At 47.0% G+C, this 13,485-nt stretch overlaps 1 protein-coding gene and 1 pseudogene across 2 annotated transcripts in view; one reads left to right on the top strand and one right to left on the bottom strand.

Annotated features, from left to right (window-relative positions):
* Positions 1 to 13,485, top strand: part of Mrtf (Myocardin-related transcription factor) — a 228,713-nt gene that overhangs the window by 638 nt on the left and 214,590 nt on the right. The window contains exon 1 of one of the 2 annotated variants that reach the window (XM_077634032.1): positions 19 to 607. The exons of the other annotated variant lie outside the window; for it this stretch is intronic. Within the exon in view, the coding sequence (XP_077490158.1) occupies positions 430 to 607 (178 nt within the window). The 5' untranslated portion in view covers positions 19 to 429. Of the gene's footprint in view, positions 1 to 18; positions 608 to 13,485 lie in introns of those variants that run through there. 2 annotated transcript variants of the gene reach the window in all.
* LOC144102900 (U2 spliceosomal RNA) lies at positions 7,203 to 7,355 on the bottom strand (annotated as a pseudogene).

Raw genomic sequence — 13,485 nt, 5'->3', positions numbered from 1 at the left:
CGCGGCGAAAAAAAGAGCGTTCGACGAGTCGCGTACGCCCGATCGGTTCGAGAAGCAGGGACGGACGGACGGACGCCCCCACACCTCCTCGCTTCCTGCGCGCGCCGGCGACGATCGCAGACGACGGCGAGCAGTAGCTCGGCCTAGGCCTAGCTCGCGCACGGAGGAGCTGTTGAGCAATATCAAAAAGTTGTGTGGTCGGGCAAGCGGGCCGCTCCCACAAGTTAAGCGTTTTTGTCTTTTGGTTTCATTCGTTCGTCCTCCGCTCGCTCCCGTCACACACGGAGGTGCCGCGGTTGCGCTCCGTCGAAAGCGAGAAGCGTTTGAAAAAAATTGAGAAGGATGACACTCCGTCGCCTTCGTACGCGGTCGTAGTAGTGGGACCGTTGGTGTGTGTGTGTGTGCTTCGGCTGGCTCTCGTAATACGTGATGCCGTCGAGAGATGCCGGCCGTTCGGTGTTGTGGTTTGACACGGATTCCTCTTCCTCGGCCAAGTCGTCGTCTCCGCGTTGGATTCAGCTGCGAAGGCTCGTCGGAGCGCCCCCGGGACCGTGTGTGTTTGCGCGTCGCAGATCGAGCCTGCGGCGAGCTCTCGTGAAACTCAAAGGTGAGCTTGAAACTTCCGTTCCTGTACTAGTATCTGCACGTTTTGTGCGCGCCGTGCGTGTGTTTCGCTCTGCCGCGGCCGGCAGAATCCGAGCACCAGCTGACGCGTGAGGTAGGCTTCGCCGCGCGGCCCCCCGCGTCGTCTGCTATGGGGCGCACTGCGCAGCCGCTGTCTGGAGCGGAGCAGCCGACGAGATTACACGCGCGGATTTCCTGCGCCCGTGCCGGCCCCAGCCGGTGTCGAATGTTGGGCCGCGGGTCCAAATGCGGCTCCCGGTTCGAAACCCGTGGCTCGAATACGACCTGTGTCGGCGCGAATCAAAGCGGCCGAGTTCTAACGGGCGGTTTTTCGGGCGTTCCGCGTCGGCGAGGCGTAGAACGTGACACAGCTGTTCCGGAGATCGTGGACCGGGACACATACCTAGCGTCAGCCCCCCCTCCCAACGCACCTGCGACCGCGTCATGAAACTGCCGTTGGCGCTCCCTTTTAATAATGCTCCGACCGTGTGAGTGTGTTTTTTTGCGCTCGGCGCACGCGCGTCACCTTGAATTGCAGTTGCTGTTGTCTCACACCTGCTGACCCATTGCTGCAGCTATGGGTGTCGTGTACAGGTAGTTTCATATGCCGTGCAGTCGCGTATGCGGTGAAGTTTCCTTTTTGTTCGCCTCTCTTTGAGAGTAAAGTTTCAGTTTCGCTGCGAGCCTGAAACGATCCGCGGAGAACGAGATAAAAGAAAAAAAAGTTGTGTGCCCAACAGAAATAGAGCCGTAAGCTGATGAACGCTGTCCGGTTTCTGTTCCCTATCGAAATACCGACCTAAGCTTGCTGTTTTTTTTAGACTACTGCAGGAAATGCGCCAGCCGTAAAAAAAAAAACAGCAATAAAAGAAGCAAATGTTGAAAGTATTTTTTTTTTCTTTGCGTGGCACAAAGCATACAAAAATGTATTTTTTTCGCTTTGAAGATACTGGATGGTGAAAGTGCTGCAGCAGTATCTCGGCTTCCTGATAAGGCTAGAGGCATGAAATGCTTTATGGTTAAGGAAGTGGTAGCGTCATATTAAACCATGTGTTAGCGTATATAGCATCCGTCGTGGCACAGTCGTGAGCAATCTGAGAGGTAACGAAACTTTTTGCACAAATTTGAGAATGACTTTTGGATATTGCACACCAAATGGAAAGCTAGTTACAAAACAGAAAAAAAAAACATTGCTTGCCACACATAAGGAGTAATCGGTGAGCGATTGCCCAAACTTTGTAACCTTTTGTAATGCTTACGACTGTACATATCTGCGATCAGCAGACGCGTCGACTCGTCACAGTTGTAGTCATTCCACAAGCAATCGCATGAATCAGAGACGTTTTCAGACTAACCGTTCCTTTTTTTAAAAAAAAAAAAGAAACCTAGCTGCAGCTGACCTGTTTTGTTGTTGTTTTATTTATGTTTGAATGTTTCAATTTGTAGCACTTGACGAGTAGAATTGGCAATGCAGCAGTAGCAACTGGAAACAGAAAAAAAAAGAAGAAACACGTCGTGAATGAACTTGCCAGGGGTCAGCTTGGGTGAGCAGGCCATTCCATTTTTGGACTCTGCGCAAGGGAAATTACGTGACGGTACAGGCTCGCAGGGGTCACATTGTTCTATGGTGGTCGATCCGAGTTGCGTGGCAAGTTCTTGATGCTCTGGTTAATAGCATATATGAAAAGAAAAATTAATAGAGAAAAAAATTGTGGAAGCAAGTGGGTGGCCTTCAACACGAAAATGTCCCAATATGAGGAAGAGTAAAAAGTTTGCTCATAAGGCTCTTAACAGGCTCGGGTGTGTCATTTGGGTCAGGGCTGAATGGCATTAGCGTATTCGAGGCACTAGTTTACTGTTTGTCAGGGTGAGTACAGTTTAGTAAGAGAATCTATATGGCATATGGTTGTGGCATTATCGGGAGACCAACTTCAACGCAACTTCCGCAGGAAGTGACGAAAGTTGCAGAGCACGCGTTAGTGGAGGAGCTTCCCTTAAACATTGTCATGTTGTTTATCCGCGTTAATGTTGTGTGGTTAATGTTTTGATTGGTTGAATTGGCCATCAACTACATAGGTGTGAAGATGGTTCTGAGTTCGAGCCTCATGCCAGGATGAAATATAGTGCATAAAACAATGAACAACGATAACTAAAAGGCGTAAGTTTATTTGATTTTTCTTTTTTTTTTTTGCAAACAAGCTGACCATTAGTTGGTCGTTATGCTGTCATTTACTTGTTCTTGTTTTGTTTTGTTTTTTGATACAAGGAGAAAGAAGAAAACTTTCTTTTTTTATCGGCTTAAAAAAAAAAACGAACAAGCAGGACCTGTTTTGTGTAATTTTCTGTCTCCCCCCCCCCCCTCCCCCCAATTCACTATTTGTCGCGTTGCTTAAACGAGGTAAAGACAATAGAAACTTTATTAGGCAGCATAGAAGCTGAGAAAGAAGAAAACAGTCTTTTTTTATCGGCTTAAAAAAAAAAGGAACACGCAAGAGCTGTTTTGTGTCATTTTCTGTCCCCCTTACGCTATTTGTCGCGTTGCTTAAACGAGGTAAAGACAATAGAAACTTTATTAGGCATCATAGAAGCTCAGGAATTATGCGGTATACACGTACTAAAGGGAAAAAAAAAGCAAAATCACGGCTCCGAAAACGAGGACGATTGCTTCTACGCTTTTTTATATCCGTGAAAGTATGATGAAATGACACTTGCCCATTTCATGAGGTTAACAACAACAAGTATGATGATCTGTTCATGGAGTACGTACGCTGATCTTTCTGCCGCGTGATCGATCACCCATCAGAGCATTGCCTGCACGGATAGAATTACTCGTGGCATGCTCGAAACGAGTTTCCTGTCAGCATTTCTCGGAGGTATACTCTGTCATTGCGCAAGTTAGTGCGATGTATATCGGGATCTTTCATACGACAGGAAGTGAACGATATCACGCAGTATATATATACTCGGCATTCGCGGCTGTGTGCAAGTGCACACAAAGGCCGGAAGGCTGTTGTGCGTTCATTTTACGGTGGACAGTTTTAGCGCCGTATATAACGGTAAATACGGTAACTGCGAATGTATGGGAAATGATGCTAGGCAAGCGTGGTAATAGTAGCAACGGCAGCGCGTTACCGTACAGGCAGTACTGTAGCCGTACGCCTGTGCTAAATGTATAACATAATTTTGCACCGTTAAAGAACGCACTGGTTTGGCTATAACTGTAGATTTGAGGGCCATTTTTGAGTTCAGACGTGTATTCGCCTACCTCCTGAATTTGATTTTTTTATTTTATTTTACCACCTTTCGTGGTCTCTGCATCCGTAGTTCCTTTCGTGCCTTGACACTAGAGACGTACTATTGAGTGTTCTACTTCGCAAAAAACACATACACACACACTGTACACTGGTCTATATCCTCAGGAGGCTGGGCAATAGAAAATTTGTTCAGTAATATTGGACAACAAAATCGCGGGCGCGGCGGCCATGGTATAGAAGACTTATAATAGCTTTTAAAAAAGCTCATTCTCAGCAGCACTTATAGCGTGTGCTGCTGTCTAAGGAGTACGGTCGAAGTTGTAACATATTTTTTTCTCTTCAGGTGCTCTAAAAAATGGTGGGAGTCAATGAAGGCTTTAAAATGTGGGCGTAACAAAAATAATAAACCGGCTAGCGTATTCAGATGAATCCCATTAGGTGTCAAAGAGACACTGAGGATCAATGCAAGTTAGTGGCTGTAGACAGATTACATGTTCTCTAATTACAAAGGCTCTACTTTCACTGAAAACAACATTTCATAAGCTGCTAAAGGTAAAAAAAAATCAGATGTAGGTGTCGCCACAGGTTTTCGCGCGCGAACTGCGGGGCGCGTCAAAACAGGAGAGTGATACGAGGATGTTTCACGCGACAGGAAATGAAAGATATGTGTGCAAGGTAGCGCAAAGGCCGCATAGCTGTCGTGCGTTCGTGTAATCTTTTTAACACGGATCTCTGAGGCTAGGCTAATACCGTCATTCACTTTGAAACCAGGATCACGGTGCCCATTTCGATGTTGACGTCTAGAGTTTGAACCAAGTGTCGGGAAAAGTTTTGGATCCAATTGCCTCATCAATAAATGCGCCTTTACTGAAGAATTGGCATAAAAACATGACCAGAAAGAGCCTGAGAATCGATTTTAATTAAGAACGTAGGTTAGGGGGAGTTGTACTTGGTGTCCCTTTAAAACTCATTTAAACGCTTAATATAACTCGTAACAGTAGAACCAACGCAAATAAACACAAGTTGAAGCGAAGAGGGAGTTATATTTTCACTCTTTTCTGCGGACTTTTTATGATTTTCTCCATTTTCTAGTGCACAGACGAAAGCCCTAAACATACTGAAACATATTGTAATCATGTTTTGGAACCTAAATTACCGTATATTATTACAAGCATGTAAATAAAACTGGGGGCACGGTTTATTGTGCAGGTCTCAGGGGCTTTACCGCAGGCTCTATAATATCATATGGGACCTACATATATTTTATTCACTTATTATCTGCTGGGCACTCTTGGGTTCATGCAGAGGGGCTTTAGGCACTATATGAGCATGCATACATGGCTGTACAGGGGATGCTCTGTATGATGACGCTGTGAATCTCTGTACAGTAGAACCTCGTTATAACGAAGTTGAAGGGGCCCGGTGATTACTTCGTTACAGCCGTAGCTTCGTTATAGCCCGCGTTGACCGAGCCTGCAAGGCGTATCGTCATTCCTTCGTTATATCCGTTATTTCATTATAAACCGTCTCGCTATAACGAGGTTCGACTGTATATGGCTGACAGCAATGTTATTTCTACTGGAACGTTGTATAGGTTTATACTGATCGCAACTGTACGTTTCTTCTTGTGCGTTATGCGATTTACAATGCTGAAATAGTCACTGCAGAACAACAGCTCATTAACTAAAGCTGAATCGTTCACAGTGTTCGATGATCGACGTCTCCTGGGGATCCACGTGACAGGTGCGATCTTCTTCTGTGATGTACCGTACGTTTTATAAAGCGTAATAAGGTATTGTTCCACGCCTACAATCAGGAGTTGTAGTGTGCAGTGGAGCGGAAGTGATCCGCCGCTGTAGGGAGTATTCACTGACGTCACAGCGGCCGCCAATTTGTTGTCTGTGGAGCACTGTGAAAGGCTGCGGGCGTGTCTAATGAGATTATCGCCTCGTGCTGCGGTGTGCACTGCTGAAGCTACGCGCTCGACAACAAAATGGCGGCCGTGACGTCACGTGAATACCACCGGCTTATGGTCCTGAGGTCGTGGGTTCGGTCCCGTCCGCGACGACCGGCGGTCGAAATTAAACTGGAACCCTCCATTACGCTGCCTCCCATAGTCTGCTTGAAGCTTTGTGACTATAGGTTATCCATTAAACATTGAGTTTGCGAAGCGAGAGGCAAATTTCACTTAATTCACCGGATAGATCCAGTATTTTTGTACCTCTATACTTGTGGATGGTTAATAAAAAGTATTGATCGTCGTGCAGTAACCTTATCCATCAAGACATGACGATGTACAAAGGACAACCGAAGAGGCCTTGATCCAAAAAGGAAATTATGCAACCGTTCAATAAAAGCGTATACAAAGGTTTAACGCCGTTAAACCTTTGTTTTCCGGTCTCTTAAGTTAAGAGACCGGAAGCGGGCAGAGTGGGTGAGGGAACAAACGCGGGTTAATGACGTCCCAGTCGAAATCAAGGGGAAGAAATGGGCTTGGGCACGGCATATAATGCGAAGGCAAGATAACCGCTCGTCCTTAAGGGTAACGGAGTGGATTCCAAGAGAAAGCAAGCGTAGCAGGGGGCGGCTGAAGGTTAGGTGGGCGGATGAGATTAAGGACATTTCGGGGATACGGTGGCCGCAGCTGGCAAATAGCAGGGTTAATTGGAGAGACATGGAAGAGGCCGTTGCCCTACGGTGGGTGTAGCAAGGCTGATGATGATGATGATGATGAATTAGGGCTTCTGACGACGTGGGGAGCGTCTCGTGTAGCGAGTGCAGGAAATCAGGTCTAGGCGGCTGTCACAAGGAGGAGACTTCGGCTCACTCAGGCGTCCATCGATATTGCATGGTTTGTTTTTGTGACGCATTCGAAGCCAGGAACGCGTGACACGTGTGACGCTTGGCTGGCACGGAAGCATGCACTCGGCAGGAGGGGGTCGAACGCGCGACGTCTCGTGCGAGTCGTAAAACTCGGCTCCGTTCCCCTCGTCACCTATAGTGCGCAGTTCGCTATCGGAACAGCAGCGCTCGTGACGGGATGCGTGCGGATGAACACGATGGAAACAAAAGACCTGCAGGAACAAGAAGGATGGAGCAGGAAGAACAACACAACGAAGATTGATGAAACAAAGAGCAAAAAATTTTAGGCAAGATCGATTTGATGGATGCGGAGAGAGAGAGAGAGAAGTTGTTGCCAGGAAGAAAGAAAAGGAAAGTGCACAGGCCTGCTCACTGGCTCTAGACGAGCCACAATCGCTACCACGTGCAGATAGTAGGAGAGTTGAAAGATGGGATAGAAAGACAGGATAGAAAAGACGCGCTAAAGACAAGGCCGATCCCGGAGGTAGTGCAATACCGGGCCAACCGGTGGCGGGAGTGAAGCATCCTTCAAACTCTCCGCCACATTCCCAAAAATAAGTCCAATTGGGCCCGTAACAGATACTCTACGGGGTCCGGACAAGATTCGGAGGAAATGCGATAGTATTCTTCTTTCACTTGCCATTCTATTCCGGGCATGATTCTATTCCAATTATGATTCTGTTCAATGTCCGAGTCCATTGTCTTTCAGCCCCCAATCTACTCCGCTTCTGATTATATTCCAACTCTTGAGTGCACAACTGTGCAAAATGCGTTACGTTGTTAAATCGCGGCAAGTCCTCATACCACTATTGGCGCAGTGGCGCAGCGGTTAAGCGATACGCCGTTGCACTGGCAGGTGGCCGTTTCAAACGCAGCCACCGGTGGGGCTTGTGTAGGCCCAGGTTGCCTTTGCCGAGCAACGCGAGAGCGAATAGCTCCCGAAACCCTCATGTTTGCCCCCTGTAGTTCTTCGGGAGGCTGTACATTTCTAACGCGGGCCTGATGTTGTCCGAGTCATTTTCGTATTTGATGAGTCATTCTTCATCCAGTGCCTCCCTTCTCTCCTCTATAAGTGGAGAGAGGGAGAGAGGAAAAGGGACAGGGGGAGAGGGGGGACGGAGCCCTTCACTGCGGCATCCCTCATAGCCTGAGTCGTTTTGGGACGTTAAACCCCCGCAAACCATAAACCGAAGCCGCTAATAACAAAAAGTAACTGTGCTTTACTGCTTTCAATGACTGCTGGTTTCTTTCATATGTCTGACACTGAAACACGTATTTTTTTTAAATTTTAATTTTAATTGGTTTTTGGGGAAAGGAAATGGCGCAGTATCTGTCTCATATATCTTTGGACACCTGAACCGCGCCGTATGGGAAGGGATAAAGGAGGGAGTGAAAGAAGAGAGGAAGGAAGAGGTGCCGTAGTGGAGGGGTCGGGAATAATTTCGACCACCTGGGGATCTTTAACGTGCACTGACATCGCACAGCACACGGACGCCTTAGCGTTCTTCCTCCATAAAGACGCAGCCGCCGCGGTCGGGTTCGAACCCGGGAACTCCGGATCAGTAGTCGAGCGCCCTAACCACTGAGCCACCGCGGCGGGGCGAAACTCGTATCGCTGCAATTTTTCTGTGTCCACACCAAGGTCACGAGAGTGGCAGCGCCCAGCCGTATACCGCGTGTCGCGACTGTTTATTGGGGTCGGGGGAAGTCGGGCGGCGATAGTGCCGACTCACGGCGTCGGCGGTGTTCCGGGCCCCTTATACCCGGCCCGGTTCCGCCACGGCGCCAGTGGCCTTGCTTTCGCCCCCGGACACCGCCTCATTTGCATACGCCGGGCGCAGCAAAAAACGGGGGGAGGGGGGGGGGGGTTGTACACGCCCGATTCCCCGCTGTGCCCTGCCCTGGGCACTGCCTCCTCCCCCCTAGTCTTCTTCTTATTCCCCCGCCACGATACTGCGTCGTGTTCTCCGTGTAAACGTAGTCGACACGCGCACGTCACTGGCCCGCGCTCGGCATTGCGTCGCCGTGCTCTGTGAAGCGTGCGTGCAGGCGGATGCATGACGATCCGCGCGCCACCTTGTAGCGGTTTGTGCGTGCTGCTGCGTACGCAGTGTACGAGTTCATTTAGCTTGCCTTTTTATTACCCCACGGAGAAAGAAATAAAAAAGAATTTCAGTTGAGCTTATTTTTAACGGACATCGAACGCCACACGCCGCAAGTTCGTTATATACCGATATTCGCAATAAGTGTGCTTTAGTAAGATACAGTATAAAAAGAAAGCAGTTGGAAACACTGGTGCACAGTCCGCGGCGTCCTGTGTTACTCCGCTGGCCAATCACAATTCAGTAAACGATATCCGATTTTTGATGTTCGAATATATTTAACAAGCCAGGTACCGAACTTTTAGAGTTTATAATTTTTTCTCGTGATTAGCGTATTCTTTCGGTAACAAGAAAAGTTTTTAAATGCGGTCTAATTTTCTGTCGTGGTGGGCGAGCGGAGCTTCACCACAGACTTAAATTGTATCCGACTTTAGAGGCAACAGATCGGACTTCCGTACGGCGAAGTTTTCCGGTGCGTTTTCTTTTACGCAATTTGCACCCGCCGTGGTGTATCTGTGGCTTTGCCGTTCGGCTACTGATGCCAAGGTCGCGGAATGGAATCCCGACATCGGCAGCCTCGTTTAGATGGAGGCAAAAGACAAAAAACGCCCATGTGCAGTGCGCGATGTCACCGCAGGTGGTCGAAATTATAGACCGCAGCTCTCCACTGCACTACGGCGTCCCTAATCGCCCATGCGTCGTTTCGGGATGTTAAACACCACATAGCGTACTATACACTGTACGCCATGCGCATGATTCACCATCGATCTGTCGTACCTTTGACATCGTTTGCCGCATTTTTGCGTCGCTTCCCGTCCGTGTCTCTTCAGGAAAGTAACGCAGAGCGCGCATCGCGATCGACATAATAATAATAATAATAATAATAATAATAATAATAATAATAATAATAATAATAATAATAATAATAATAATAATAATAATAATAATAATAATTGTTTTTTTGGGGAAACGAAATGGCGCAGTATCTGTCCGTATATCGGCGGATACCTGAACCGAGCCGTAAGGGAAGGGATAAAGGAGGGAGTGAAAGAAGAAAGGAAGAAAGAGGTGGCGTAGTGGAGGGCTCCGGAATAATTTCGACCACGTGGGGATCTTAAGCGTGCACTGACATCGCACAGCACATGGGCGCCTTAGCGTTTTTCCTCCATAAAAACCCAGCCGCCGCGGTAGGGTTCGAACCCGGGAACTCCGGATCAGTAGCCGAGCGCCCTCACCACTGAGCCACCGCGGCGGGTGCGAGCGACACGCCGATCGCCACACTGTGGCGTGAGTTCAGGCCTATAGCACCTATCAGAGGTCGCTTTCAATTACGGTGCATATATCAGCTCGCAGATATGGTAATTTCTGCGTCTACCCCGTATAAAAAATTGTCTATAGACTTTCGATAGACTACTTGTAGGCTCGTTTGTCTAATTTTAGATATATTTTATTGTCTATTCATATTATGAGGACTATCTATAGACAGATCTACTGAAAATCACACGCTGTAGAGAGAGGTTGAAGTTAATGTATCTACTGTACCATGATAAACTAGGAGTAGACAAGAATAGGTATATTGACCCAGTCACTAGACGTCCAACGCGATCTCACCACTAAAAAAAAAAATTAAAGGAAGAGAGTAGTAAAACTGATGGTTTCAAAAATTCGTATTTCCCATGAACGGCCCGAGATTAGAACTTGCTATCCCCACACACACAGGAAAGTCGGTAGGCCGAGTCATTCTGTGGCGCGCTAAAGAAAAAACATAGATACGCAAATCTTTTATTGGAAACAGATAAAGTGTAACCTGTTTTGTTTATTTTTGTGTTGTCATTTTCCCTCTGACAGCGATGGTCTACAAGTAGCACTCACGTGCCTCCATTTTTTTTATTTTTGCATGCGCAAACTATGCTGAAAAATGTCCTGCAATGCTTTTATGCTGTGTTTTGTTTGATTATATCTGTATTTCCCACTCCTGCCTAAGGCCTCAAATGAAGGCTGGCAGTATATTCGAAATAAATAAAATGTATGGCCATAAATCTATAGATTGTCTATAGACTATATGTAGGATTAGTACTGTATAGACAATTCTACTAAAATGTATGGCCATAAATCTATAGATTGTCCACAGACTAAATATAGGATTTGTATTGTCTATAGACTAGTCTATAAAATTTGTATATAGGAAGTCTGTAGACTTTATTTCCAAAGTTTACGAGCAGTCTATAGACTGTCTAAAGAAATTTATGTAAGGGGCGGCACTTGGGATTTGTCATGGCGCCGACGCTACTTGGGGGTGCGACGGCGGCGGTAATGTGTGTAGTTCTTGCATACAGCAAATATTTAGCGCCGTTCATGCTTAGTCTTAGCGATGCCCAAATTATGGGCGAAATAAAATGGCGCGGACAGGCGGCGAGTTAGTCGGAGACGTAAAGCGCCTTTATGAAAGGCACTGTGATGTCATGGTGAACGACGGAAGCAAGTGGTCCACTTCTGGAAGCGTGCAGATTTAGTGAACTAAGCATGCGTGCTTTTCGAACTTGTCATTAACGTGTAGGCTAACCTTTTACTGCCAAAATGACGAAGAAATCAAAGAAACGAATCATTACTTTCACAAATCATTAGCTAAGATATGCCCACATTGAGGCGGCAGCCTTAAACTTTCGTTGACGCCACTAAAAGATTTCAGATATCGGCGTGTGGCCAGTTAGCGACAATTCGCATTTGGTCCATTTTGTGAACCCGCCGCGGTGGCTCAGTGGTTAAGGCGCTCGACTACTGATCCGGAGTTCCCGGGTTCGAACCCGACCGCGGCGGCTGCGTCTTTATGGAGGGAAAACGCTAAGGCGCCCGTGTGCTGTGCGATGTCAGTGCACGTTAAAGATCCCCAGGTGGTCGAAATTATTCCGGAGCCCTCCACTACGGCACCTACTTCTTCCTTTCTTCTTTCACTCCCTCCCTTATCCCTTCCCTTACTGCGCGGTGCAGGTGTCCAACCATATATGAGACAGATACTGCGCCATTTCCTTTCCCCCCAAAACCAACCAATTTTGTGCAACTTGTTCGAGCAGTGCGAAGAGACCAAATCGAAGGTCTCGATTTAACTCGAAGGCCCGGGACAGTAAGCAGTATTGTGTCCAGTGAATGCGTTCCTATTTTCCCTCGAACAACTGCCATGAATTGAAGGACGAGGAATTAATCGATGAGTTCCTATTTTCCTCGAAACAGTCGTACGAAAATGAGAGACGAGGAATTGATCGACGTGTTCCTATTTTCCCCGAAACATTTGTCAGAATTCTAATGAGAGACGAAAAATTAATCCGTATGCTACAATTTCCCTGAAACATTTGTCAGAAAATGAGAGACGGGGAATTGGGAAAACGTGAATTGTGAAAACGTGCGGTGTCAGTGCACCTTAAAGATCCCCAGGTGGTCGAAATTATTCCGGAGCCCTCCACTACGGCACCTCTTTCTTCCTTTCTTCTTTCACTCACTCATTTATCCCTTCCTTTATAGAGTGGTTCAGGTGTCCAACGATATATTAGACAGATACTGCGCCATTTCCTTTCCCTAAAAGCCAATTATTATTATTATTATTAATAATTAATAGATATGTTCCTGTTTTCCCGAAAATTCTTTCAGAAAATGAGAGACGACGAGTTAAACTAATGTGTTCCTATCTTATTCGAAACATTTGTCAGAAATTTAGAGACGAGTAATTAATCGATGTCTTCCTGTTTTCCCCTAAAATTTGTCTGAAAATTGAAGACGGCGAATTAATCGATGTGTTCCTCTTTTCCCCAAAACATACTTCAGAAAATAGGAATTAATAGACTGTCTCTAAAAGTCGCACATTTCTGCTCCCTTATTCTTCGCACAGCCTACTCACAGTGGCGCCGTACATACATACTGACCGGAAAGCGCTGGCTGTTGAGAATATGTTGACATCAAACTTTCCACCCAAGCAAGCTCCACGCAGAAATAAGTACACGGCATAGGTTCTGTAGTGGAGGGCTCCGGAATAATTTCGATCCCCAGGTGGTCGAAATTATTCCGGAGCCCTCCACTACGGAACCTATTATCCTTTCTTCTTTCACCCCCTCCTTCATGCCTTCCCTTACGGCGCGGTTCAGGTGTCCAACGATATATGAGACAGATACTGCGCCATTTCCTTTCCCCAAAAAGCCAATTATTATTATTATTATTATGGAAGCGCTGTGTCATGAATTCGCGAGTTGGATGATCATGTGAGTGATGTTGAGCGAAAATGTGGCCTGCGAGCCAAAGAATGCATTTCCACATTTAAACATTAATAAAAACTACGTTTAATTGATCTATACGTGCGTCAACGCGGGCCACGCTGTTTATAGCTCTCTAGAATGCCGCTGCCTCGTCGTTGTAAAGACACTCCCAGCGCACTCCAACATTGTGACCTTGAACCGTTTATATGCACCACGTCCAGCCAGTGTCGGTAATCCCTATCCGCTTTTCAAACGACAGTGATGTACGCGACAGCACCCGCGAACGGCCTCCGGTTTGCTGCGAGTCGGGGCAAAGGAAAACACGGCAGGAATGTCGACACGCGAGGCGAGCTTATTGGCGGCGTTTGCGCCGACTGCGCTCAAGGTAGGCGGTCGAAATTA

The sequence above is a fragment of the Amblyomma americanum genome, chromosome 8 (genome assembly GCF_052857255.1).
Source record: "Amblyomma americanum isolate KBUSLIRL-KWMA chromosome 8, ASM5285725v1, whole genome shotgun sequence".
In the NCBI taxonomy this organism is placed as follows: Eukaryota; Metazoa; Arthropoda; class Arachnida; order Ixodida; family Ixodidae; genus Amblyomma; species Amblyomma americanum.
This window is presented reverse-complemented; position numbering and strand designations above follow the sequence as displayed.